Below are 25,372 nucleotides of genomic sequence, written 5' to 3'. Positions count from 1 at the left end.
TGCGGCTCACGAAAATAAGAGCGCACGCCGGGTAAATGTTACTGAAACTCGCAATGTATATGCACGGTACAGTTACAGACCAAAAGGTTACGAGTTGCCCTTGGTCCATTCTCTGGGGACAAAACTTGTCTGGTCACCGTGATCTCGGGCAGAGGTGGAAACGTATTTCCTGGAGCAACTCAGGGCCACCCGTAATGTTTTCGTCCCGGGGCCTACGATATGTCACATCGTCTTCGTCCGGGACCATGCACAATCAATCTTCCTGGACTCGAAACCTGGCAGATTTTTTGCTTAGATTGGAAAATCATTGCGAGGAATAGGAACAATTGCATTGGGCGAAGACTGCCGTTCATTCTGTGAGATGAAATCGAAGCATTTTGCACTGAGGACGGCTGTCCGTTGTCTAAAACACAACTACCTACTCAGTACGTTGTTTCTATCCACCTCATACAAAGAATCGACTTGAATCCAATCAGACGAGGATTGAAGCAAATACTCCATCTCGTTGTGTAACCCTACTATCCCTTCAGTGGATCAAGCATGTAGAGGAACAGAATCAATGCAGGGGCAGCAAATCGGAATATTTGGATACAAATATCCGTACCTCTCTTTTATTTTAGGTCGAATTCATTTCACCCGCCTCAGGGTTCACTGCACCTTGAATGTGGACACAAGATAACACATCTTCGAACTGGACAATCACTAGACCTAGATGAGTTTGGTGGCCATCATTCTCCAGCGTCGAAATCGTTGCTCGTGGACGATACTATCTGGGGCTCTGGGCTCGCAGCTATGCTGATCCGCCGCTCAGGTTAGATAGATCACGCTGACAGAGGTAATGTGGAGAATTGCAAGGATCTTCTTGGTGTGTACCAGCTTATGGGAGAGTCTTTATCCGCAGGTTACCAGTCCCTGTTTGGTGTATGTTTTACCAATTTGCATTGAAAGGACAAAGACCGTCCAAACACCTAGCCTACGTGTCTTCCTAAACATGGTGCACATGTTCAGCTCAAGTTGACTAAGAAATTGTGAAAGAGTTGTGCGCAAAACGGCCAGGAAATACCGTCAAACTTGTGCATGAGGTCAACGCGGTGTGTGATTCAGATGCAAGGCACCATTCACTCAGTTAAGATAGGAATAGCATCATGCATCTATCCAGACTTTATGAAGCTTCATCAAAGTCATCGTTCTCTGTTAAAACAGTCGCTGAGGATCTAGCTATGCAAGTTGTCTATGGTGGTCATTATTATTTTACAATTTTGAGTGTTGTGACAGCTTTGCCGCAATCACATCCTTTACCTTTTGAACGGTAAGTTCGTCAACCTCCTTGCCAGTCCAGTACCGGTCCTATCAAGATGTTAGAAATGTGTATGTTGAATGGGGTTCAGATTTTGTGCTGACTGACCTGTTCAAGACCTTGGTAGATCATGGCTTCAGTGCCCAGGATCACTTGCCACCCGGCATCCTCTGCGAGGGCACCGATTTCTGTGTAGGGCGTGGGGTTATAGCACATCTCGAGGATAGCGCCCTTGCGATCCTTGTTCAGGAACTCGACAATAATCTCACGCGCCACAATCTCCTCTGCTGTCTTGGGAGTGAAGTTGGGTACGCACGCCACAATAGCGCCGGGGGCGTCGAGGTCTCTCGCCTCCTCGACGGTGGAGACGTGATACAGATTGTCTCCATATCCCCGCGCGGAGCACTCTTCGATGACTGCGTCGACTTCGCTCTTGTCACGGTTGACGAGGTAGATATCGGTGGCCTTCATCCACTTGCGCAGAGCGTAGACGGCACTTCTGGCCGCACCGCCGCCTCCGATGACAAGAGCCGGCTTGTTGTGGTAGACGGTATCAGGGTCGGTGACGTTCTGAACGAAAGACTCACGGACGCCGATTACGTCCGTGTTGGTGCCGCAGTATATCCGCTTGCCGTCGCGTTCTCTGATGAAGAGTGTGTTGCAGGCGCCAACATCGCGGCACTCATCCGTCAGCTCGTCGAGGTGAGGGATGATGGCAACCTTGTTGGGCATGGTTACTGAGCTGCCGTAAAATTTGGGGTGCTTGATGAGTTCCAGAAACAGCGACAAGTCTGCCGAGTCCAGTCTCATTTGCTCCCAGTTCAGGCCAATGCCCTCGTAAATGGTGGTGTGCAGGAGTGGTGACAGGGAATGTGTGATTTTTTGGCCAAACAGATAACCGTGGCGGTCAAGCTGCTCAATCTTGACCGCAATAGTGTCTTCCACCTGGTCGATGGGAGCAGCACTGGCCATTGTTGCTTGATGTGAGTTGGTTGAGTTTAAGAAAGTGAGTGATGCTGGGATGAGATCAAGGATTGTCTGTCTCTCTTTCTCTCTTGCTTGAAAGTTTCGAATGATATCTGCAAGGCTCTTCTGTGCAACTGACTGAAGAATGGTAGGAATGGCGTTATGGCAAGATGCAACAAATGGAGAAAACCAGGGCTCTTTTTAGTCTAAAATACGGTGGGAATTGTCAACCGCAGAAAATGGGGGGGATATGGGGTCTGATGGAAGCCACTTTTTGTGCCTCGCTCTTGTTCCCTTCTTCTTGTCTCCAAATGGAGCTTCATCGGTCCAATGATAGCTGTATCGAATTAATCATTCTTGCGGAATACGGGGAAAAGTCCGGGGCACTGGGACGGGCTTCTTGAGATCGCGTGGAATCCGCATCAGGGCTTTTCCCATCGGCATGTCGCTGCGATTCCAGAGGGGGACTTCCGGCAAAGAACTCTCCAGCCAACAGCCAGTGAGAATTGCCGGACAGTCTGGGCCTCGGAATGGTGGGCATACGACACAATAGACACCCGCCCCCCCCCCCCGTTCGCTTGGTGCTCCCACTCATCCGAGTAGCCATTCTGGAGAACGTTTATCCTGTGGCCTGGAGAAGTGTTCTTCCTGACAACCGGCAGCGCCTGACAAGTTCAACGTCACCAGCCGTCAGTCTAGCTTGCTACGCCTCCCATCAACCACCACACTCAGTGATGGGCATCGTACATGCCGCTACCACAGGCTCGGGGTGTGAAAGACGTGCGGCAGCGCGTCATTCAGACTGGTCCGGCTACCTTCGGGCGCCCCAGAAATCCCCAGATCGGTATGCTTGCAAACATCTGACGCCGATAAGATGGGGTAGTTGGCGGGTGAATGACTTTCCTCCTCCTCCTCCTCCCTCCATCGCCCCTCGGGCGTCCGGTGTGACCCGGATACAGCATGGCAGCAGACAAGATCATTGGGTAAAGCTACCTACCGTTCTCTGCGAGAGAGTTGCCGTATGGGTCTGCCATTGCCATTCTGCTTAGATACGGGAATTGAGAGCTGCAAATAATCTTCCTGATCCCCTGCTGCCGAGGGCAAATGTATACCAGTGGACGTCCACCTCTTTAGGCCCAAGTCCTCCCTCCATCCTTCTTCTAAGTCCTTCTTGCTACTCCCAAATACCAGAACGACACATAACACCTTGTTGTTGAATTGTCTGTGTGTTGTATTCGCATTCATTCGCACTAGATACCCTTGCTATTCTATCGTCAACAACCTCACATCTCACACACAATCACAATGCCTTCCCGGTTAGGAATCAGCACAATGTCGCTCGGCCGATGCTGGGCTGGCCACAGCTTTGAGCACAAGATGGACATGGCCGCCAAGTATGGGTACCAGGGCATTGAGCTTTGGCACGAGGATCTCATGGACGTTGCCGAGCAGTTGCCCGGCGGTGCTGCCTTGATCGACAACCAGCTCGCTGCTGCTGGAATTGTCAAGAGAATGTGCGATGTCCGCAACATCGAGATTATCTGCCTTCAGCCCTTTCAACACTTCGAGGGGCTCATTGACCGGGAGCAGCACGCCCGCCGCATCGAGGAGTTGCGTGTTTGGATCCAGCTTGCCCATGTCCTCGGCACAGACTTGATCCAGATTCCCAGCAACGTCTTGCCCGCAGAGCAGGTTTCTGAGGATCTTGAACTTCACATTGCCGACCTGGCTGAAGTGGCAGACATTGGTGCTGCGTCCAACCCCCCTATCCAGTTCTCATATGAGTCTCTCTCCTGGGGAACGAGAGTGGATGTATGGGAGACGTGCTGGGAGGTGATTCAACGGGTCGACCGGCCCAACTTTGGCATGTGCCTCGACACATTCAACATTGCTGGCCGCATCTTTGCGGACCCCACCGCAGCTTCCGGAAAGGTGGTTGATGCCGAGCAAGCTGTCAAGGACTCTATTCAGCGGTTGCTCACGACTGTCGATGTCTCCAAGATTATTTACGTGCAGGTCGTCGACGCTGAGCGCCTCGCTGAGCCTATCTGCGAAACGCACCCCTACTACAATGCCGAACAGCCGCACCGCATGTCTTGGTCAAGAAACTGCCGCCTATTCTATGGCGAGTATTCAAGAGGCGCGTATCTTCCTGTCCGGGAACTCTGCGCCGCCATCTTCCAGGGTCTCGGTTTCGAGGGCTGGGTTAGCTTTGAGTTGTTCAACAGGAGGATGTCAGAGGAAGACCACGGTGTGCCCGAGGAGTTGGCAAAGAGGGGAGCTGTCGCTTGGTCTAAGCTCGTGAGAGACATGAAGCTGAGAGTAGAAGAGCCATCAGCACAGGTCACGGCTTCACTATGAGGGGACAAGACGGCATGAAGAATGAACATTTTGCATAGCGATTGTATAGTATTTACACTACTGGTTCTTTTTCTTTGATGAAACCAATAACCTTATCGATGTCTTCAGATCGATATTGCCTTCTGCTGTTTTAAATCCGTGTGCGTGATATGTTGCAAACTATCTTCCTCAAAAGCTACCGAGATCTAATACTCGCCGAGGGGTTGTGTGTGAACCTGCTTATGATGTGTTCATAATCAATTTGAAATTGAATCCTTAGACTACAAGAGAGTTGTCACGCAGTATTGATACAGAGTGTCTGGCGAATGGGTCCTGTCATGTGCTCGTCTTCGTCTTGATGTGAGCTTGATGAATGCTGTTGTTTTCTTCTCTCTTAATCAGAAGTCAGCTAACTTGAATGAATCTCGCGCCTAGATCTGAGGTAGACTGAGTCTCTGACTTCACAATTCGTTGACTTCTCAGGATGCGCCTACATGAGAGCTTCACCGACATTTACGCGACTGCAAGGCAATGACCGCATTATTTCATACAAGACCCAGGCCATCCATCTCTGTGTTTCACTCCTTCTTCACTCATCTTGAAACCCTTGAGTCATCAATGTTGTAGACAGGACACGGTGAGTATCCGTACTCAAGTGTGCCCCTCCTTTCTCGGAAATCTACCACCAGCTTTAGTAATGGGGCCTCAAGTACCATTTCCGTCCGGATAGCGGCCAAGGGGACCAATTTTGGACACTTTAGGCGGGGTCCTATGCGGGGATGCCCCGCTGATAGAGCACCGGTCGTCATCCGCAGTGCTTCCGCACTGGCTCACTCTTCGGTTGGCGGCGGCCCAGCTGTCGAGTCACCACTGGGGCGATTTGCAGCTTAGCAGGTGCTCTGATAACGCCAGCTACCTTCCTTACCTTAGGTGAACCCGGTGCCGACTGCGGACAGCTTGTCTCGTTGCCTCGTGCTCTCTCTCTCGCAGTTTCACACAACTCTTCTTCTTTCTGACTCTCTCGTTGTTTGACATGCTTGCTTCATAAGGAAGCTTTCCCGTACAGCTAATTCAACCAATCCTTCCAGTCATAGATCGCACAAATCCTAGAAACCGTCAAAATGGCCGACATCAGCGACGCCGAGCTCCGCGAAATCTACGACTTTGCCGTGCAATTGGGCAAAGAGGCGGGAGAGATGCTCATGACGGCAGCCAGGTCAAGATGGGGATCCGGAGGAGAGACGCAGGCATTCACGGAAAAGGATAACTCGGTCGATTTGGTGACCAAGACAGACACAGGTCCGTTTACGTTGACTCTGCATTTGCCCATGGCCTAATGCTCGTTGAGGCAACTTGCCTCTTGCTGACAGCACGGTTGCCCACTACTAGAAGTCGAAGCTTTCATCCATTCGTCCGTCGCAAAGAAGTATCCCACCCACAAGTGAGTTGACTCACCCTTGAGCTTCGACTTTGCGATGTCTCGAACAGTCCGGTACTGATCAGGGTGCAGCTTTCTCGGCGAAGAGACATATTCGGCCGGCGCATCGCGTGATTACCTCGTCGACGAACGGCCGACGTGGATCGTCGATCCCCTCGATGGCACCGTCAACTTCACCCATCTATTCCCAATGTTCTGCGTCTCCATCGGTTTCGCCATCAAGGGGAAGCCCGTCATTGGCGTCATCAACGCCCCCTTCTTGAACCAAACTTTCTCGTCGCTCAAGGGCCATGGTGCATGGATGAACGAGACACAGAGGCTGCCGCTTGTTCTGAACCCGCTGCCCGCCAACGCGCCCAGCGGCTGCGTCTTCTCCTGTGAGTGGGGTAAGGACCGTCGAGACACCCCAGATGGCAACATGCACCGCAAGGTTGAGAGCTTTATGAATATGGCTGCTGAGCGCAAGGGACGAGGTGGTAAGGGTGGTATGGTGCATGGCATGAGGAGCTTGGGAAGGTGAGTTCGATCAAGTCTGTTGCGTGAAGTGCCCTAGGTGGGCGCGCTTGCTGACGATATAGTGCTACCCTGGATCTGGCATACACAGCAATGGGATCATTCGACATTTGGTGGGAGGGCGGATGCTGGGAATGGTGAGCTAACCCGACGATCACAGACTCCACAAGTCATGGAAACTGATGTCACTGCTTTAGGGACGTTGCTGCGGGCTTTGCGATTCTCGAAGAGGCCGGTGGTCTGGTGACAATAGCCAACCCTCCCGAAGACACGAGCGTTGTTCCGGAAGCGAAGCTCGGAGGCAGACTGTACCTCGCCATCCGGTTCGTCGAGCCCTCGGACGATACTAGACATTGCTGACATTACACAGCCCCGCAGGATCGACCGAGACCGAGACGGCACGACAGGCACAGGAGAGAGTGGTGCGGGAGACGTGGAAACGAGTGAGAACATTGGACTACTCCAGACCCGGCGCGTAGACGATATAAATATCAGAAGCAAAAGGAAGACAAATAGAAGGAATCCAATCAAAACCGATTCAAAGATCAGTCTTTGCCTGCTCCCCTGCCCACGCTCTACGGATGATTTCACGTATCGCAGCTTTCTCCAGAGGACGGGGGTTCCAGTATGGCTCATCGGATGCAACGTCAGCAACACGATCAATGTCTTTCTCCTGCATACCAATCTCTTTAAGGCCCGTGGGTATATTCAATATTCGAAGTAACTGATTCAGACCGGCTACTATACCCGCAGTGGAGTTCTCAGTACTCTGCGCAAGTGCGGAGGAGAGCTTGGTTATAGTGGCCTCGGGAAAGGCGTGAGCGTTGAACGCCATACTATGGGGCAGGAAGATGGAGTGTGTCTCGGCGTGAGGGAGGTTCAGAGTGCCGCCGGCCGCGTGAGCCAGCTTATGCTGCAGGGCAATACCGGTTGCTGCTGCCAACAAGCCAGCCAAGAATGCGCCGTACAGAGCCGAGGTGCGTGCCTCAACCGAGAAAGGGTCTGACACGAGTACGGGTAGGGCGCTCGACAGTGCCCTGATGGACTCTAGAGCAAAATGGTCCGTCAGCGGGCTAGCTTGGCGGGAGTACAATGCTTCCACTGGATCATACGTCAGTTCCAGCTTGAGGTTGACACTTGGTATAAGTGGCCTACAGGAGTGTGCCATGGCGTTGAGACCACTCGGACCGCTGACTTTGACCGGCAGATCCATGGTCAGGCTGACGTCGTAGATGACTACCTTGGGTAAGATCTTGGGGTCCGTTGTTGACGTCTTCTTGCCATCTTTTGTCTCTCCAATGATGGGTGTCATCTCGGAGCCTGAGTAGGTTGTCGGAATAGCCACTTGGGGCATGTTGGTGCGAAGAGCGATTGCCTTCCCTAGACCGACGGCACTGCCGCCTCCGACTGATACGAGAACATCGCGGCCCTGTGCTCGGTCAACCGCGGGACCGATGATATCGCTCGGGTTATGGACAATGGCAGTGTCGAGGATATCAGCGTCTGAGAATCCCCCTTCTCTCAAGTTATCCTGAATCGTTTTGGCCAGAGAAGTCCGAGACGGGGAGCAGATGATGAGAGGTTTTGAAAGTTTGCGGGACTTGAGTTCGCTGAGTAATTCATTGACAGTGCCCAGTCCGAACAAGACCTTGGGGGTGGTAATGCCAAAGACGAAGGGATTAATAGCGTCCATGGCATACGGCGGCTACTTAATCAGTGCCTGTGTTTAGAGAAACGATTCCTGGTGAAGGTTGGGAAGGAAGACCTGAGCGCATTTATGCAGAAAGCTTGCCGTTTATTCTGTCAGTTGTTTGTCATCGGCGGGGAGCGGGGTCCGACCGCTGCGGAGGTCACTCAGAGTCCCGGGCCCGGCGTTGAAGGTCGGCAATCGACAGATAGGCCGGAGGGAGGACGGAACTATCTCGTCAAACGTCTCCAAGCCCTCCAGCCATTGCGGTTTGAGTCGTCACTGCCGTAAGGAGATGCTCGGTCCTTTTCTACTCTCGGTGGTTGGGTGTTCAGAGAGATCTATGCCTCTCGGGGAAGTCACGGCTTCGTCAAGAGGCAACAAAATTGAATGTGTTCCATTAGCGGCTCATCCTTTACTACAGTTGGCACTGGAGGGTATCATTAAATAGATGGAAGATATCAAACTAGTCCAAACCGTCAAAGCCTAGAATGCCGTGTGCACCCATGGGACCAAGCTTATCGGCTCCCGTGTTCTGGCGCTTGTTTCGCGGCTTTGAGTCGTCGTCACTGTCGCTATCATCGTCGCTGTCACTGTCTGCTCGACGCTTACCAGTGGTATCGTCATCGCCGCCGCTCTCGCTATCCTCGTCACTGCCTTCGGCCTCACCCTGAAGCTCCGACAGCTCCTCCCACACCTTCACCGTCTTACCGCCGGCTGTTATCAGGCGGTTTTGAGAGTCGAATGCAACGGAGATGACACCTTCAACGTCATCGTGTCGGAGATTCAGGGACTTGTCAACTTCCCTGGTGACCAAGTCAACCACCCGGAGGCTTCCGTCACCGAGGCCGACGACGAGCTTCTTCCCCAGCCCGAGCTCTTCAGGAACCAATGCCAGTGCGTCCAGACTCTCGCCGCCGCTCTTTCCGCCGTCAACAATGATGCGCTCTTGTTGATCATCCCATGCACCCTTGTCCCAGACCGTGACTACTCCGGAACCGGAGCCGACGGCGACAATACCGTTGTTTCTATTATTCTTGGGGCCGAGACCGGGGACGTAGGCAGCAGATAGCAGCTCGTCTTCTTGGTCGTCGGAGCGGACAAGAACACCCCTGCGCACATCTGTCACAGCGAGCGTCGTGCCGCCGATAGACACCCATTGCTTGGAGAAGCCAGAGGTGCTCTCAGCGGATGGAGGCAGCGGGACGATGGCAGAGACATAGTCGGAGTGAGGGAAGTGTGTCTGCGCAGGTTTAGCCGAGGGGACGCCGTCTCGCAGATCAAAGATGTGCATTGCTCCGGAGTCGCAGCCGAGAAGGAGGCTTTGAGGGCTCAGGACGTGCATGAGAGTCGGAGCGTCGATCTGCTTGTTCGAGGAGGGAATGATGACTTTGGAGATAACCTTGCCAGTCGTGGGGGAGAAATGCTTGATCAAGCCATCGGTACCGGCGGAGTAGAGGGCTAGCGATTCCAAAAAAACACAAGTCAGCCACGGTTTCGGGAGGGGAGTCCAGTGATGTCTGCAGCGCATTAGGAGCATAGCTACTTACCAGAACCATCGTGGCTGTAGGCCAGGGCTCTACAGCTTCCCTTGTGACGCCTTGTACGCCAGACGCTATCGATGGCCCCCCGACCGGTCGATGTTATACTCGTATCTGGGTCATCGGATGCTTCAGATTCGTTGTCGCCCGAGGAAGGGAGGCGGAAGGTTTCAACATGGCCGGTAGACAAGCCAACAGTCAGTAGCGGCTCGGTAGGATGGAGGACCTGGGTGAAGACCTCAGCGGAGAGGGGGAGGGTGCAGAGGTTCTCAAACATGATTGCTGCATCAATTGAGCAGGAGAATCTCTGTTGGAGAAACCAGCTGTAGCAATGTGAGAAGGAGGCCGTGGGAAAAAAAAACAAGTCGAGGCGGATTATAGGTCAAAGCAGGAAGAAGGCTGAGTGACTTAGACACGCGCAGGCGGGATGAATTTTTCGAGGTGAAGGACTCACCGAAAGTTAGGGGACCCCACCAGAGCTCTCACCGAAGCGCAGATACGGCACTAGGCTGCTTCTGGTCAAGGTGAAGGACGGGCCGGGGGAGGACCTGGTCGACATGCACTTGGATGTACTGTAGGTATCCGTCCTCCGTACTCCGTACAAAGTCTGGAAGCCACAAAACGCAGAACACCCGAGCGTTCGGTTTCATGTCTCTTTGTTGAATGTTGCCGATTCCGCACAAACAAGGGACTGTATTGATGGGAACTTGGAACACCTAACTTGAGCTTTCCAGGTTCGTCCCTCTGCATCAAAGTTACATTCAAGCTCCATGGTCACGTTTCCTTCGCTGCAACACTCCAGCCGGGTAGTCGGTCATTGCCCCGCGTGAACCGGCGACTTCAAAATTGTCCCACCGGCAGAGTTGTCAATTGACCTAGAGCAGACACCTCGGGCGCGGATACAATGAGGATTGTTGACACGTATTGTATTCCAATTGCTGTACCTCTTTTCGGTTTTGAGAACACTTACTTTGCTTGAGGTTTCCGGCATTGGGATGATCAATACCGAGTCCCTCATTTTCTTTGGGATGTACCTTATCTTACCTACCTAAGGTAAGTACCTAACGTATTCTGTTCCATTGTCTTCAAGGTGCCTTGCACTGGGTTGAGATATTCCCGAATATTCGTATCTGTCCGCCTTGGAAACAACGTCTCGTTGCCTTAAGGTTAATTGCTGCGGGGTCCCCCCCCCCCTCGGCAAGCAGTTGCGCCAATGCCGCCAAACACCACGGGAGCACCGTCTTGAGGTGAGGTACCTCCCTTCCATTGCCCGGTAGGTAGGAAACTGAGGTACCTACTAAAGGTAAGGTACCTTGGGGCGCATCCGCCACAGCGGGGTTCCTGCACCGAGAAGATCCCGGCGAAAAGAGGAAGTTAAGGAAACATCGGACACCCGGCAGCTGATTCACCTGTTGTGTCTCCTTCCCGGTCTCTTCTGTGCCGCCCGCCTTTACTTTTAGTCTTTTCCTTTGTTTAAGTCTGCTTTCCGTTTCCTGGCTGTCTCTCCCTGACCTCGTTGCCCTCTTGCACCTCTCGCTCCCATTCTTCATCTCCAAGCTCATGCCCGCGCCCTGCGAGAGCTTCCACAACTCGAAGCCATCCTCCCTTACCACGTCGGCACAGACATGAGGCTATTGTTCACCGCTCTGGGCGGTCTGCTCATACTTCTGCAGTCCGCCGCAATGACCTCCGCCCAAGAGACCGCCGGAAAGGCTGCATCAGATCTCAAATGCGTCATGTATCTCACTGGGTGAGTGAATAGCTTCCGCTAAAGCTCATCACATGGCGGCTTCGGTAGGTAGCTAAGGCAAACGGATATGAACCGCTAACCTTAGCCACAGCCAACACCCCAACGTCCCTTCTAGAGAGCTTGTGTCTCACATCACCCACGTGGAACTGGCTTTCATGAACTCGGATACCTTCAATAAGGACGTGGCCGAGTGGCCCCTCTTCACCACCGTCGACAAGGTCCGCACACAGTTCATGCCTGGCACCAAAGTCATGGTCGCCATTGGCGGTTGGAGCGACACCAAGGGCTTCGACACCGCCGCTCGCACCCCGGAGTCGCGGAGGAAGTGGGCCCAGAATGTTGCCGACATGGTCAAGGCAACAGGTGCAGACGGTATTGATATGGATTGGGAATACCCCGGGTGAGCTTCAATCACCCGACTACCTATAATTGCGGCCACTACGAAGGGCCGCAGCAGAGACATTTACTAAACCCTAGTCTAGTGGCAATGGCGAGGACTACAAGGTCAAGAACAGCACCAACGAGGAAAAGAAGTGGGAGATAGAGGCATATCCCTTGCTGCTTGAGGAGGTCCGCAGACAGCTCCCAAAGGGCAAGCTCATCTCGGCCGCGACTCCGGGTCTCGAGCGCGACATGATTGCCTTCACCAAGGAAACGGTCCCTCGTATTGTCCGCAGCCTCGACTTTGTCAATGTCATGACGTACGATATGATGAATCGCCGCGATAATGTGACCAAGCATCACACAGGCATGGAACTGTCCAGAATTGCCGTCGACAACTACATGGCCAGAGGAGTCCCGGCTCACAAGATCAATCTCGGCTTTGCCTTTTACACCAAGTGGTTCAGAACGACGGATTGTCCAGAGGGGAAGGAGGTTGGGTGCCCGACACCGCTTATGGAGGATCCCGTTACGGGTGGAGATCTAGGCCAGACAGGAGGCTTCAGCTGGAACGACGGGGTCCAAGAAGATGTAAGGGCTTCTTTCGAGAGAGCTCAAAAAGAGGGCAAGTATGACAAGGAGGGCGGAGGCTACTACTACCTTGACAGGGCCGAGAAGCGGTTCTGGACATACGATACCCCCGATGCGATCCTTCGCAAATTCCCCGCCCTTGTCGACGAAAAGAGACTCGGTGGCGTATTCGCTTGGGGCCTGGGCGAAGACGGCCCCGAGTATAACAACCTCAAGGCGGTCAACAAAGGCCTGGCGGAGCGCAGGGGCAGAGGAAGCTTTCCTTGGGGGCCTGGCCCTCACGAGGCTGATGAGCTGTAGGTGACCCCTGACAGAGCCAGCGAAGCTTTACCGTTTTTTTTTTTTTTGTGGTTATGTGAACAATCAGACTCACTGCTGGGTTGCGCATAGTGCCAATCGTGCACCATAGCACGTCAATTGAGGACGCTGACTGATGAATCTCGGTCTATAATTCTGGGCTTGTATGAGGTTATTGGAGTGTGGTCGACGATGGTAATGTTGAAAATTACGACGTCGATTGGTGACCTACGCCTGCCCGCTGTGGTGAAGACCCTATAAAACTGCAGTTGATTCAAGACTCTGCGACTGGCAAGTTTGGTTCTCTGCGGCTGTGCCTGTACTCTGCGTCCGGTATGCATAAAATGGGTTATCGCTCTTGACAGTTCCCTTGTTGTAAGGCCCACAAGCTGGCTGGCCATGTGGATGCCGAGGCGGATGATGGCGTCTGTAGCTACTGTATCCAGATTCCGTAGGATTGGAGGTCGTGTAGGTAGATACGTGTAAATAGAGGTCGTGGGTAGGTATCTAATTTGCACGCGGACTTGCATCTCTGAAGCTGGTGTTCAACCTAGATACCTAATTAGGTACCTAAATATGTAGTGTCTCTGACCCGACACTAGCTTCATCTACCAGCATTCGCGCAGAGGGCTGGTAAGTTGGCTCTAGACTCTAGTGGGCAATAGGGTTGCTCAGCGATCTAATGAGATGCATGTCTCATCCACATGTCTTGGACAAAAACTTGCCTCGACGTAATGGCGTTCTGCTGTGCCATGTGGAATGATTGTCGCTGCGAATCCGGAGAAGAGGCACCGTCGTTAATCTTCAGCCGTAGAGAATTTCATGGTCCGTGGAGTGAAGTATCAATGCCAGGGAACGATGTTCGAGCGCGGATACACTATATAGAGATGAGGAAGTGGAAAGAAGGAAATGATAGGGTCCAAGGGTTAGTGGGGTTTAACAGGATCCACCACAAAAGGCTTGGAAGACGAGGATTGGTGGTTGCTGTATAAGAGACTAGGGCAAGACTGAGAGACGAGAGGGCGAGAGGGCGAGAGCAAGAGGACGCGTAAGTGACTGTAACGGGTTGGCTGAGGCAAGGGGCTGAATGAAGCTTGAAGTGGAAGGCGAGGCGAGGCGAGGTGAGTGAGAGCGGAGGGCGATGAAGGCACCTGGCGGTCTGAGAGAGAGAGAGAGAGAGAGAGAGGGAGGGAGAGAGAGGCTGTTGGCCTTTGGCACTGCAGTGTGGCACTGGGTGGGTGGTTGGTTGGAAGTTGGACACGAAGGCTTGTGGACTCACGTCATCAGGGATCAAATTCTTCCCAACCTCAACTCTGGGCCCTTGGAACCTAATCCTTGGAATGACTATGTACATACAGTAGAAATCCCGTCCTCGGCGGGTGACGGATATCTTCGTGCCGGAGCCGAGACCGGGGTGGGAGACCCGCTCTTTGCCGGCGTTGGCTTCGTATGCGCCTGCCTCAATTAGGGCTGGCGGCAGTTAACCTTTGGTTCGAGCGGTCGTCGAGCTTCGAGTTTGTGTGCTTGTGCAGCTCAGATGGATGCGCTGGGAATGCTTTTTTTGAATTTTATCTTTTAGGCTTGGCTAGCACCGGTAGTTGGTTGGGAGTGCGGAAAGGGCGTGTGTACATGGTGTAGTGCCTGATGATGCACGGGTCCGTCATCCATGCATTACGGGCCAAAAGACTGCAGAATGCAGGGTCGCGAAGTGGTGCGGTCAACCGTGAGGTTGTCAGTGGCTGCTCTGGGCTTGGACAGCATCAGGAAGATTTGATTGAGACTTGATGGATGGTTCCACCGTATGTCTCTCAAGCCGAGTCAATCTGGGGAATGTAAGAATGTGTGAAGCTGTGCAGACGAGACAGGTATACCTGAGGTAGGAGTTAAATGGGAACGGAACCCCAAGGTTCATCGTGGAAATGCCCAATTGGGTAGCTTCTTTCTTCCGTATCTTCTTGATTCCATGTATTATTTACAAGACCTCTTCTACCCAGAGAGTACCGTAAGGTAAGGTACATAGAATCACGTCAAGCGAGGAAACATCAACGGGCATCAAAGGGTCGGCAAGGGCGTTCCGGTCCAGAATATACCAAGCAAGCCGTAGGTACCTATGGGGGAAGTACAAAGTGCGGCTTACATACACTATCTTAGGTGAGGTAGGGAGATGGAAGTCTGGACGCATTCCTGGAGGTTGCAGAGACACTTTGACGTGACTGGAACATGACATGGCACGCCCGAGTCTTGGACATTTTCATGTTCTCCACTGGATGAGACGTTACCTAAGGTAAGGCACTGCGTACAGTAAGTACCTACTTGTACATAGGTTGATCGGTTCCAGGCAGTGGAGGTTCGACAAGATTTTCACTGGGATTGCAGATGATGGAAGGTGCGAGGCACATCTTGGTAGGTACCTTACAGTACTTACCTTGGGTGCCCTACCTGGGTATATCGTGGTCCGAGGTACCTACGCAGAAAAGCCGGGGTGAATTAGCGGGGAGCACCAGCTAAGCACGCTAAGCGAGTGTCATCCGCCACGGTGAGTGGCCTGGGGTGGCTGAGGATTAGCGGCGACTCACTGTTAGCGCCTGTATCTTACTGGCGAGAATGGCCTGTCAGCCCTGGTGGAGGCATACCAAGGTCGACGATGAGGTCATGCCCACAGCTGGAACCACGTCATTCTCGACCCTCCACATCACTACACGCCCCTCCTTCCACCTCACCTCACCTCACAGGCTCGCACGGCATTCGTACACCCCTCCCATTACGCATCGTCAACTCCATCCAATGTCCTCACGCAGGTAGGTAGGTAAATAGGTACCCTACTGCCTTAGACCTTTCTCGCCTGATGACTACGTAGTGGTGACCTTCACCAAGCCCGATTCAACGGCCCTCTGTCTGCTTTTGCACGGCGCGTGAAAGCCGCGGCAGCCAATTCCTGTGCGGTGCGTCCATCTTTCCTTTTGTTGCTATTCTTCCACACCCCCCCATCTGACGCCATTCTATCAACTAATAATTCGTGGTTCAACAGGGAAAACTCGCCCAGCTTCTGTCACCTCTTGCCCACTACTTATTCAATACCATTGCCTCTGCCAGGTGCTCGTAAAATACTTTCGTCTCTATCCCTTCAACTAACCCCATCAACCCAGCCAGCTCTTGATCCTCTCCCAAATCTGCGACATCTCCATCAGTCTACATTACTATCAGAGGCACCATTCACACTCTCAACATGGTCTCCTTCGTGCCCATTGCCCACATTGTGGCAGCCGTCTTCTCCATCATCGAGCTCGGCCTTACTTCATATGGTATGTTTACTCCTCTCTCCCCAGTTCGGCCTTGCATCGATACATAAACTTACACCATCACAGTTGCCAGCGGCTACAATGGCTACAACGGCTGGAGCGGTTGGTGGTCTCGCTCTCCCGATATTGTCAACTTCCTCATCTTCAACTCCGTCTGGTCGCTGCTCGTTCTTGCCTACGTCGGCCTAACCCCTCTGTACATGACCCGCCTCTTCCACAAGCTCGTTTCCCTCGCGCTGCTTGTCATTACCACCATCTTCTGGTTCGCCGGCGCCATCGCCCTGGCTGTCTTTGTCGGAGCTCCTCACTGCGGCGCCAACACGTACTGCGGCTCCGCCCAGGCTGCTGTCGCCTTTGCCTTCTTCATCTGGGCCATCTTCATGTTCCTCACTGTTCTCGACACTCTCGAGGCCATGCGCTCGCGCGGGCATGCCACCAAGCACAACCACGCCTACCCCGGTGCTTAAACGATTAAAATCCATAATGAACGCTATACATCTCGGCTTGATTTTGGATGGCCTCTGGATGACGTGGAAATACCCCGAAGTATGAAACGGAGTTATGGGCTTTGTTTTTCCCGGTGTATTTATCCACCACTCTGAGTTGGTGTTACGGTTTGCGTTTACATTTTGGGGGTGTGAGGTTCCAGATCAATGTAAATCTTGATCACTATCGATACCCTAATAATATGAATCATGCTACGCGAAAACCCCAATCCCATCTGTCAAACCGTGAAGCATGTGAAATATTTTAGATGCCCACCGCTGTCACTGCTGATGTTATCTGAAACCCAGCTGCATCTAGTTCGTGTGGCTCAACATTTCCTGCTAGAACAGTAGCTTATATAACTGAATAAGATTCAGGCTTGTAACTATCACATTTATTGGCCACCTTATCCAAGCGTGATATCTGATACTAAGGTATTGTTCCGTGCGTTGAACAACATTCACCTGTTGAATTGCTTTGTGCTTTCATAGAAACAGAGTGTATAGTCACCAGGTGCCTATTTAATATATCCCGTCAAATTTCGGAAATGTGAAACTGACGAATGATGTTCAACATGGAGCTGCGGGTCATCTTTGTTTCCGTTCCTAGAGTCCGAGGGCGGTTCCTGATGACTTTAGCATTTTGTATATACAAGATTCAAACGAGAGGCTTCTACGTCGGGGTCTTGAAGTGTGATGTCTACGGAGTAGTGAGGAGGCGAGTGTCCTCTGGTACTTTGCGATATCCCCATTATCCCAGCCTGCCGGACAGATGAAGAATTCGTACGGATGATGAAGATGTTCGAAGCTTTCGAGCCTTATCTGGGTACCGGGAGAGAGAGGGGGGGGGGGGCTCGCTCGCTGCCAATGACTCGTGGGGTTGATAATGGCGTCTTGGCGGTGATCCGCTCTGGTTGCGATACCGTGGTACGGGAGACTACCAGGTAAGGTAGTTAGATTGCGCCAGGCGGCGATACGGTTTTTTGGCACCGGAGACGCCGGCCGACGATGATGGGCTCGGCGGCAACAGACAGCTGTCGGGTTTGAACGGTGAGGTGAGCAACAGCTGTTGGTAAGCCCCCGCCGTGGAACTGCCCGGTCGGCCAAGAGTCCGGTATCGTCGGTCAAGAATTCACCTCGGTGTGTCTGCAGGTCGGGCACGTGCATCAGATGCAACCAGTGACCTAAGTACTTGAGTACCTTACCTTACCTTGAGGTACCTTACCTTCCCTAAGGTATGCAGCAGCGGTAGGTCACCTCATTGGGATGAATGGAAGACGTGGGATGGCAACCTTCCTTCCTTATCAGCCCCGAGGTGAGGTGGGTGGGATCGGAGCTTGGGATGGCCCAATTGGCGAATGAGGGGGCGTCCTTCTGGCACGCAGCTCTGCTCCATAGCAGGTGCGGGGCCGCCAAGGACATCTAGTGGGGCCGTGCCGCCGTTGACCCCTCACTCTTGCCCTCTCTTACAACCTTCAGTACACACTCACAGTACGGAGTACCTAAGGTAGGGTAATAGTCCTGGGAAGCAAACAAACTTGAGGAGGCTAGTATTCCTCCATACTGTAGATGGTATCTACACGGACGGACGACTCTACAGTACTACTGCGCAATATCTTCAATTCTTTCTAGGGACATGATCCTTCCGTTGACACGTGCTGATACCCAGCGCATTCTGCGGCCAACTGTGTAACCCCCCCCCCCCCCATTCATCTTATTCCACGCTGCGAATGCTGTGGGTGGTGCTGACCTTGCCCCTGTCTTTCAAGGACCTACTCCATATACGGGACGGAAACATACACATGCGCTACTAAATCATCACAGGGAAGACATCAGACGGCTATACCGAATGCAAGCATGTGGCCCGGCATATTGCCAGGGCCTATCCAATCTGCAGCCTTTCACGAACTGCTCAGCATCACGTTGAGAGACTAGCAATGCGTCGGTCATCGTAAACCACGTATTCTACCCCGGGGGCCCTCATCAGAGCTATCCGTCATTGCAGCTGCTGGTTGTCTTGGCAGAACAACCACCACGCTCTTCAGGCTCCTGGAGACCGACCTACATAAGACGGGGTCACCTCGACTCGCGTCCGCTCAAGCGACCGGCCGCTTCCATCTTTCTCCGTCTCTCTCATCTCCAGCTCCCGCTCCAGCTTTCGCAGTCCTTTCTCCCTCGGCGTTGCTCCCGGCGAGTTCTCTGTTGATCGCTGTGTCCCTTCGTTGCGCGAGACATCGACAAATCATCATCGACCACCAGTCAAGATGCATTTCAACTCCATCGTCGTCTCGGGCCTCGTGGCTGTCGCTTCCCGCCAAGTCAATGCTGTCCCTTGTCCCAAGCCAGCTCCTGTCTACAAGCCCATCACCAGCATTCAATTGGGACCGAGACCCTACTGGCTGGTCAACGACATGGACGAGGGCCCTCTTAAGGAAAAACTGCAGTCGTGTTCAGAGCAGCCCATCAAGCCCTCCAGCTGGAGCATTGGGCACCGTGGCGGCGGTACTCTGATGATCCCTGAAGAGTCAGTCGAATCAAACCTTGCCGGTGCGCGTATGGGTGCTGGCGTTCTCGAGTGCGATGTTGCCTTCACCAAGGACCGTCAACTAGTCTGCCGTCACTCCCAGTGCGATCTTCACACGACGACCAACATCGTTACCATACCCGAACTCAACGCCAAGTGCACTATTCCCTTCACCCCCGCCGGCAACGGTACGGCCGCGACCGCCAAGTGTTGCACCTCGGACATCACCGTCGCCGAGTTCAAGACTCTCTGCAGCAAGATGGATGGCTTCAATGCCTCGGCCGTCAACCCCAAAGACTTCTTGCTTGGTACCCCGAGATACCGCACCGACCTATACTCTACCTGCGGCACCGTTATGACCCATAAGGAACACATCGCCATGACCAACGACCTAGGTCTTCAATTCACTCCCGAGCTCAAGGTTCCCGAGGTTAAGATGCCTTTCGAGGGAGACTACACGCAAGAACAGTACGCGCAACAGCTGATTGATGAGTACAAGGAAGCCGGCATTGCCCCTGAGCGGGTCTGGCCTCAGTCGTTCTTCTACCCTGATATCCTGTACTGGCTCAAGGCCGAGCCCGAGTTCGGCAAGCAGGGCGTTCTCTTGGACGAGAGTGGAGATACCCCTGAGACCTACCCGGGAGCCGTTGCCAACCTGACCCAGTTTGCTGCTGCTGGTGTCAAGATCATGGCCCCTCCTTTGTACTACCTCGTCACCGTCGAAGATGGCAAGATTGTGCCCAGTTCGTATGCGATCAGGGCCAAGGAGCTGGGTCTCAAGATCATCTCATGGTCTTTGGAGCGTTCTGGCTTCCTCGGAGACGACACCAAGGGCGGTTACTACTACACTTCCATCGCCAACGTCACGAACAATGACGGCGATGTCTATAACCTGCTCCACGTGCTTGCCCAAGATGTTGGTGTCTTGAGCATCTTTTCGGACTGGAGTGCCACTGTCACCTATTACGCCAATTGTTTTGGCCTGTTCTAGGTACCTATAAGCTCTGAAATGAGGAGATATCATAGAATAGGCAAACTCGGTCCCAAACTAATACCATTTTTCACGACAATGATCAACATTAAGGAAGAACATCCGTAGAAGCACCAGTACCAGCTTAGAAGCAGAGAAATCGGTTATGAAATCGGTCGTGATTTCCCCCAAAAATAATCATGCTATCTTCTTTAACGAACAATCCCAATGGACATTGCAATATTAGGATTGTGTGCTTTACCAGTGAAAGACGAGAGCCGCCCACAGCCTCCCGCGGTGTGCTCAGTAGAGAAGATCGTTGACCAATCGACTTACAAGAGTTTCCAAGTCAAAGTGGGTATCGCTTAATCAACATATCTACACCGAGCTCACCGACAAGGTGAACCTGGGCCTGACCTTGATTTTTAGTACCCCGCCATTAGCGTGACCCCGCCATCGACTGATTCCTCTTCCTCAACCCGTTTACCAGAAAGAAAAAGTTTTTTCTTGGTCTTCGCAAACAGCTGGCGGCCATGACAGAACTATCAGCGGCGCCCGTCCTCTCGACGCCCGCCGAACACACCTTTGAAGACCCGACACCGACGCCCCCACCTCCACCGACCGCCGAGCGCACCCAAGTTGAGCTCGCTTCCGTTTACGAGATTGAGCGTACGGCGCGCGAAATCAAGGAGGGCGGCTGGAACCGCGTCGCCCTCCAGTTCCCTGACGCCATGCTACGTGACGCCTCATGGGTCGCAGAGGCGCTAACGGAAGCTCTGGGCGGCAGCGAAACCTATCGCGTGTACATCCTTGCCGACACGTCCTACAGCGCCTGCTGCGTCGACGAGATCGCGGCCGAGCACGCCGACGCCCAGATTGTCGTACACTATGGCCGCTCATGCCTATCACCGACGTCGAGGCTGCCCGTCATTTACGTCTTTACGCGGCACACCCTCGACATCGACCAAGCAGTCGAGGCCTTTTCTAAAGAATTCCACGACAAGCAGCACAAGGTGGTTGTGGTGGCCGACGTCACATATCAGGACCATGTCGCTCCCCTCACGACGAAATTGCGCTCCGCGGGATACACAGCGTTGCTGCAGACCGAAGTGACACATGACCCGACCGGCACGATCCCAAACCGTAAGATCGTCGACTCTTCCTCATCGGACGCCCCCCCAACTACCGACCTGTCCGAGCACTCTCTCTTCCACATCTCGACACCGCCCCCAGCGCTCCTCCTCGCGCTCCAGACCCGCATGGCCTCTCTCCATGTTCTCTCGACGCCGAGCCTGTCGACCGACGATCCAACACGAACAACAAATGCCCTCCTCCGTCGGCGCTTCGCCCGCGTGCTAACCCTGGCCACGGCCGGTGTAGTGGGCATCCTCGTCAACACGCTCTCCGTGTCCAACTACCTCGGAAGCATCGACCTCCTGCGCCGGCGTATCGCCGAAGCTGGGAAAAAGAGCTACACGGTTGTGGTGGGCAAGCTGAATGCCGCGAAGCTGGCCAACTTTGCCGAGGTCGACGGCTGGGTCGTCGTAGGGTGTTGGGAGAGCGGCCTGGTGGAAGAGGACGCCGGGTTCTTCAAGCCCGTCATCACACCCTTTGAGATGGAGGTGGCGCTGAAGCCTGAGAGCGAGCGCGTATGGGGCCTCGAGTGGTGGGGTGGTATCGAGAAGATGGACCACGACGCGGTCAGGCAGGAGGAGGAGCTGGACGAGGACGAGTCGGCGCCCCCGGAATACGACTTGCGCACCGGCAAGCTGGTGGCCAGTCGGCCGATGAGAATGCCGATACGGTCGGCCAACAGCGAATCTAAGACCGGCGGCGATAACGGGGAGGAAAGCAGCAGCAGCAGTAGCAAAAAGCCTGGTGAGTCGGCTTTGGTGAAACGAGACATGGGCGAGGTGGCCACCATCAACGGCGTGCTAAGCCCCGGTGCCGAGTACTTGCGTTCGCAACGGACGTGGCAGGGTCTCGGAACGGACTACGACGAGGAGAGCAGCACCGTCGTCGAGGAGGGCCGGAGCGGTGTTGCGCGGGGTTATACGGTTGGCGAGGACGCTGGCAGGGCATGAACAACAGTGACGACTGACGGGTTATATTGAATCGGCGCAAAGCAGGGTACCAAAAACACACATACACATAGACTACTAGTGAGAACCTCAAGATACCAATTTTTCCTTCGTGATTTGACATGTCATTGCTGCCGTGTTCTGAAAGTGCGATTTGGCCTGCACACCCACCGCAGATTACCTCACGGCCAGTCGTTCGGCCAAGCCAAGCAGTCGTTCTGAATGTGGTAAGGATGAGGAGAAAGTACAAGACAATCACCAAGCCGGATACAGGCAAACGATAATGGCCTGTGCAAAGGCAAAGCACGGCAGAAAAAAGATGTCGTGAATTAATGCCGTTAGATTCGTCATCATAAACGAGTATGTCGTCCACTACATGCGCCGGGTCGCTGGAATTACATGAACCATCCCTGAGCATCGGTCATATGCTCTCCACATCCTATCGTATCATGTCATGGTATCTTATCTTGTCTTCTTGTTTTTCTCGTTCTTGTACAAGTCGTCAAATCCCTCCCTACCCCTCCCCCCCCCCCCCCCCCAAAAAAAAAAGAAACGCATTGCAATTATCGACAATCTCGGCTGAAGAGATCTTAAACGTAGACGCGACGGTGAGAGTGGGAGCTGCGACGGCTGTGAGAGCGGTGGCTGTGGGAGCGGTGACGGCGGTGACGGCCGTGGTGGTAGGACTTGCGCTCGTAGCTGGAGGACAGGCGGTCACCGTGCATCCAGGCGAGAACGGCGGTGAAGAAGAAGAGGATGGTGTTGATGATGCCAAAGACCCAAGATGCCTTGAGCATGGCACAGGGCTTATCGGTGAAGAGGTTGAAGCGGGGCCCAGAGATGGTGACGAGGCCGGGGAAGTTTGCAGACCAGCGGCCGTCGCGTGCGAGGTTTGTGCAGTCGACATAGTTGATGCCGCGAAGGTACCAGACGGCGGCAATGAAGGCACCAACGAAACCAAGGTCGATGACTGCGACGAAGAGTGCATTTGTGCTGCTGCGGTGATAGCTGAAGAGGGTGAAGATAGCCCAGGCGAGGGCGAGGACGGAGACGATGAAGAGGACAAGGATAGAGTCGGGGACGATAACGTTGCGCTTTACGAAGCCATCGACGAACCAGGCGAGCATGCCCATGGTTGGGATCTGTGACATTGTGTTAGTTGAAACAAAACTTGAAATTTTCTTTACAAAAAAATAAAGAATAAGAAAATTGAGTAGTCGAGGTAACGTATCGACGAGGGAGAAAACGTACCAAGGTGACGATTTGGAGGAATCGCGTCGCCGCGAACATGACGGCGAACAACATGGCGGGCGGTTGGGAGCCCAAACGGCCAGGCAAGAAGCTACCGGTTGCTGTGTGGAAAAGATGCGACAAGCTGCGACAAGATGCGCCGGCGGTAGCGGTGGTGTTATTATTGTTATTGCGCTTGCGACAGGCGACTACGGATTCAAAGAGTCTTGAGATCGACAAAGACAAAGGCTATCGATGAAGGGGAGCTGCCAAGGTAGGTAGAGCAGGTAAGTGAGAAAGCAAAAAATCAAAGTCCCGCGAGCTCGGGGGGAGGGGGGTTTCTGTCGCTCGTGTTTTGTTTTTAATAGAGCCCTTTCAGATGAACGGGCGGGTGGTTGGGATGGGGTGGGAAGGGTGATTAAATAAACAAGGCGTGACTTGCGTGTGTGAGCCAGAAACAGAGCCAATGCAGGTCGGGTTTGGGTTTGGGTCAGCAAGTCTTGCAAGTTGCAAGTTGGGACAAGCCCATCCGGGGTGGGCAGCAATAGCAAAATTAGACCGGGGGGTGGGCGAGGGAGTATGCGCGTGGGTGTAGGTGTGTGTGCGTAGATAGAGAGAGAGAGAGAGAGAGGAGAAATAAAAAAGCAAGGTAAGTCGCAATGCGCAAGGCCAGGTTTATTTCGTCGTGGTGGTAAACAGGTGCAATTTGTTGGTGTGTGGTACTCGAATGGGGGAGGTTGGGCTGGATCGCGGGTTGCCAGTCAAGGATTGCATGGGCCAAGGATGATGGAGATGTCAAGGTGTAGTGCAAGGTGAAAGGAGAATGGTCGAGCATTTCATTCATGGATGGTGAGGCAGCAAAAAGGTAAGGTAAGGAAGGCCAATGTAACATCCAAGTTGCCGGATACCCTGCCCGTTTCCCGCCTTTTTGTCATTTCCTGTTGTATCTACCATATTTTGCTCTCACTCTCACTCTTACTCTCACTAACACTAACACTCTCACTCTGACTCTGACTCTTGTCTGTAAATTTCAATCTCGCACTCGTGTGGATTGGATCAACCATGAGGTGGAGAGGCAGGTGTGTGATGGGACGGAATAGGTAGGAACGGGGATGAAGGCCTCACAATCTCATAAAGTGACAGATTCACATGGGTCCGGGAATCACTATGGTGGAAGAAAGAGGGTTCCGGCTGCGCAGCTCGGTGCAGCGGTTCGCGCTCTCTCTCGCACCTTGGATATGCATATAGACAGGCAGACATAGCTTGTTGGGTATGGCTATTGTTGCACGGCCTTGCTTGATGGCTGTCTCCAAGGGCCAGGGACGAGCAAACGGCCGTCAAACAATGACACGGACTGCAGACAAGCATGTCGCAGAGCGGGAGCCTGAGCACCCTTGATTTCTCTCTCGAGTGTCCGCCCCGTACTATGTAATGTACTCTGTACTCTGCGCCCGGTAAGAATGACCAAGGATGTCTGACTTCAATTGGTGAGGTAAGATCTAGCCCGAAAACTCGGTAGAGGGTAAAGGGCAAGTAATGTGAGGACTGTGAGGTAAGAGAGAGGTGTTTGCTGATGAAGCCTGGGTGAAGTGAGCTGTGGTGAGGTGAGGTGCGTCACCAGCAATGACGTCGGCGATCGGCCTCCTCTCTGTCCCCTTTTGGCCGAGGCCTGAGGTGCCATCTGCGGCCTGCCCAGTTCCTTCCCTTGCACTTTCCTTCCACCCTGCACTTGCTTCCATAGGTACCTTACTGTGTACACATCTACCTACTGCGAGGTAAGGTACTCTGTCGTGTCTGTCCACCAAGTATCATGGCACCTTACCTGCACTGCAAGGTACCTACTCTGCAAGGTACCTCACAAAAACACCATGTTTCTTCGCGACTCTCTCGCCGGCATCTATACGCATACATGGCCGTCATCTTACAGATTAGGCTGTCCAGTCTCTCCAATCGAAGGTGCTGCAGAATGGAGAAGAAAACAA

General features: G+C 53.4%; 11 protein-coding genes across 11 annotated transcripts; 6 read left to right on the top strand and 5 right to left on the bottom strand.

Annotated features, from left to right (window-relative positions):
- Window positions 1-1,251: 1,251 nt before the first annotated feature.
- On the bottom strand, window positions 1,252-2,269 carry CPAR01_16613 (quinate dehydrogenase; the record flags this gene model as incomplete). The annotated part of the gene is made up of 2 exons (XM_060500858.1): window positions 1,252-1,347; window positions 1,406-2,269. The coding sequence occupies 2 exons, from the start codon at window positions 2,267-2,269 to the stop codon at window positions 1,252-1,254; spliced, it is 960 nt and encodes a 319-aa protein (XP_060340373.1).
- A 1,299-nt stretch (window positions 2,270-3,568) lies between these two features.
- CPAR01_16612 (3-dehydroshikimate dehydratase) lies at window positions 3,569-4,624 on the top strand (the record flags this gene model as incomplete). Its single annotated transcript, XM_060500857.1, has 1 exon — window positions 3,569-4,624. The coding sequence occupies one exon, from the start codon at window positions 3,569-3,571 to the stop codon at window positions 4,622-4,624; it is 1,056 nt and encodes a 351-aa protein (XP_060340372.1).
- A 1,100-nt stretch (window positions 4,625-5,724) lies between these two features.
- Window positions 5,725-7,033, top strand: CPAR01_16611 (inositol monophosphatase; the record flags this gene model as incomplete). Its single annotated transcript, XM_060500856.1, has 6 exons — window positions 5,725-5,902; window positions 5,993-6,044; window positions 6,114-6,557; window positions 6,620-6,691; window positions 6,752-6,877; window positions 6,925-7,033. The coding sequence occupies 6 exons, from the start codon at window positions 5,725-5,727 to the stop codon at window positions 7,031-7,033; spliced, it is 981 nt and encodes a 326-aa protein (XP_060340371.1).
- Window positions 7,034-7,092: 59 nt separating this feature from the next.
- On the bottom strand, window positions 7,093-8,247 carry CPAR01_16610 (iron-containing alcohol dehydrogenase; the record flags this gene model as incomplete). The annotated part of the gene is made up of 1 exon (XM_060500855.1): window positions 7,093-8,247. One exon carries the CDS (start codon window positions 8,245-8,247, stop codon window positions 7,093-7,095), a length of 1,155 nt encoding a protein of 384 aa, XP_060340370.1.
- Window positions 8,248-8,707: 460 nt separating this feature from the next.
- CPAR01_16609 (WD repeat domain-containing protein jip5) lies at window positions 8,708-10,059 on the bottom strand (the record flags this gene model as incomplete). The annotated part of the gene is made up of 2 exons (XM_060500854.1): window positions 8,708-9,702; window positions 9,792-10,059. 2 exons carry the CDS (start codon window positions 10,057-10,059, stop codon window positions 8,708-8,710), a joined length of 1,263 nt encoding a protein of 420 aa, XP_060340369.1.
- A 1,249-nt stretch (window positions 10,060-11,308) lies between these two features.
- Window positions 11,309-12,804, top strand: CPAR01_16608 (glycosyl hydrolase family 18; the record flags this gene model as incomplete). The annotated part of the gene is made up of 3 exons (XM_060500853.1): window positions 11,309-11,532; window positions 11,624-11,932; window positions 12,015-12,804. Coding segments are annotated over 3 exons (1,323 nt in total), but the record flags the coding sequence as incomplete, so codon positions are not given.
- A 3,223-nt stretch (window positions 12,805-16,027) lies between these two features.
- CPAR01_16607 (uncharacterized protein) lies at window positions 16,028-16,567 on the top strand (the record flags this gene model as incomplete). Its single annotated transcript, XM_060500852.1, has 2 exons — window positions 16,028-16,103; window positions 16,167-16,567. 2 exons carry the CDS (start codon window positions 16,028-16,030, stop codon window positions 16,565-16,567), a joined length of 477 nt encoding a protein of 158 aa, XP_060340367.1.
- A 2,282-nt stretch (window positions 16,568-18,849) lies between these two features.
- On the top strand, window positions 18,850-20,100 carry CPAR01_16606 (glycerophosphoryl diester phosphodiesterase; the record flags this gene model as incomplete). Its single annotated transcript, XM_060500851.1, has 1 exon — window positions 18,850-20,100. One exon carries the CDS (start codon window positions 18,850-18,852, stop codon window positions 20,098-20,100), a length of 1,251 nt encoding a protein of 416 aa, XP_060340366.1.
- Window positions 20,101-20,612: 512 nt separating this feature from the next.
- CPAR01_16605 (diphthamide biosynthesis protein 2) lies at window positions 20,613-22,163 on the top strand (the record flags this gene model as incomplete). Its single annotated transcript, XM_060500850.1, has 1 exon — window positions 20,613-22,163. One exon carries the CDS (start codon window positions 20,613-20,615, stop codon window positions 22,161-22,163), a length of 1,551 nt encoding a protein of 516 aa, XP_060340365.1.
- Window positions 22,164-22,750: 587 nt separating this feature from the next.
- Window positions 22,751-23,465, bottom strand: CPAR01_16604 (uncharacterized protein; the record flags this gene model as incomplete). Its single annotated transcript, XM_060500849.1, has 2 exons — window positions 22,751-23,302; window positions 23,412-23,465. 2 exons carry the CDS (start codon window positions 23,463-23,465, stop codon window positions 22,751-22,753), a joined length of 606 nt encoding a protein of 201 aa, XP_060340364.1.
- A 1,424-nt stretch (window positions 23,466-24,889) lies between these two features.
- Window positions 24,890-25,129, bottom strand: CPAR01_16603 (uncharacterized protein; the record flags this gene model as incomplete). The annotated part of the gene is made up of 1 exon (XM_060500848.1): window positions 24,890-25,129. The coding sequence occupies one exon, from the start codon at window positions 25,127-25,129 to the stop codon at window positions 24,890-24,892; it is 240 nt and encodes a 79-aa protein (XP_060340363.1).
- Between the last annotated feature and the right edge of the window lie 243 nt (window positions 25,130-25,372).

The sequence above is a fragment of the Colletotrichum paranaense genome (genome assembly GCF_030867605.1).
Source record: "Colletotrichum paranaense strain IMI 384185 chromosome Unknown Scaffold_27.1, whole genome shotgun sequence".
Taxonomy (NCBI): domain Eukaryota; kingdom Fungi; phylum Ascomycota; class Sordariomycetes; order Glomerellales; family Glomerellaceae; genus Colletotrichum; species Colletotrichum paranaense.
This window is presented reverse-complemented; position numbering and strand designations above follow the sequence as displayed.